This window comes from Microtus ochrogaster, chromosome 10, assembly GCF_000317375.1.
Source record: "Microtus ochrogaster isolate Prairie Vole_2 chromosome 10, MicOch1.0, whole genome shotgun sequence".
In the NCBI taxonomy this organism is placed as follows: domain Eukaryota; kingdom Metazoa; phylum Chordata; class Mammalia; order Rodentia; family Cricetidae; genus Microtus; species Microtus ochrogaster.
The window spans coordinates 52,032,414-52,033,382 of NC_022016.1; the positions used below are offsets into that span (position 1 = coordinate 52,032,414).

At 56.4% G+C, this 969-nt stretch overlaps 1 protein-coding gene across 1 annotated transcript in view; it reads left to right on the top strand.

Moving 5' to 3' along the window:
• The window catches only part of Themis2 (thymocyte selection associated family member 2), a 15,224-nt gene that overhangs the window by 3,633 nt on the left and 10,622 nt on the right, over nt 1–969 (top strand). The window contains exon 2 of the mRNA XM_026782177.1: nt 45–185. Coding sequence (XP_026637978.1) covers nt 45–185 — 141 coding nt within the window. The remainder of the gene's footprint in view (nt 1–44; nt 186–969) is intronic.

The following is a 969-nucleotide window of genomic DNA, read 5'->3' on the forward strand; positions in this document are numbered from 1 at the left end:
CTCATCCTTGGCCAGAAACATAAACCAAGTCTGTGTCTCCACAGGTTCCGTCTATGAGCTTTCTGGGAATGAGTGTTGCCTCTCCACAGGGGACCTGATCAAGGTCACCCATGTTCACCTCCAGAAGGTGGTCTGTGAAAACTCAGAGACGGGTCAGGCCTTGGAGCTTAACCCCAACTTCTCAGGTAAGGCGTGCACCTCTGCTTCCCCACCTGCCCTGGCATCCGCTAGGCCTCTCTCTCTTCAGCCATTTGTGGGTGGGTTTGTCACACCCAGCATTTCCGCTCCTCTGGCTTTGCATAGCAGAATGGCGTGTCTGTTGTTCCATAGCTGCAAGGCCAGGGATGCGTTCAGGGGGCATCCTTGAGGATGCCCTGCGCCTGGCATGGCCCTGCCCTCTTCCCATCACGTCTGTATCCACGTTTGGTCTCTGTTTGCTCACATGTTTTCATCAGATATCGACCGACACCAATGTGTGCCAGGCCCTCTGGGGAGCTGGGTGTGTGGACTCAGGATGAGCTAGGCCCTTCTGGGGTGGCAGGGAGAGAGGGCAAGGGTCCATGAAGCAGGCACCAACATGGGTGGGGTGGGGGCTGGCCTCCAAGGTCTGCCGATCCAGGAGCAAGAGGTGGTCCCCAGATAAGGGAGTGTGGCATTCGGTGCCTAAGAAATCCCAAGGGAAACAGGTGTGGCGGCACAGGCCTGGATTCTAGCACTGGGGAGGCAGAGGCTGCCCAGCAGGAAATCAAGGCCAACCTTAGCTACTTATCGAGTCAGTGTAGGATGCACGAGACACGGTACATGAAGTCCTGGGTCCTATCCCAGCACTATGTAAACCAGCTGTGGTGTGGTGGCACATGCCTGTAATCCCAGAATTTAGACAGCGGAGGCAGGAGGAGCAGAAGGAGGTCTCATGCCTGGGAGACGATCAGCAGCTGACGCTTGCTGCCAAACCTGGTGATTCGAGTT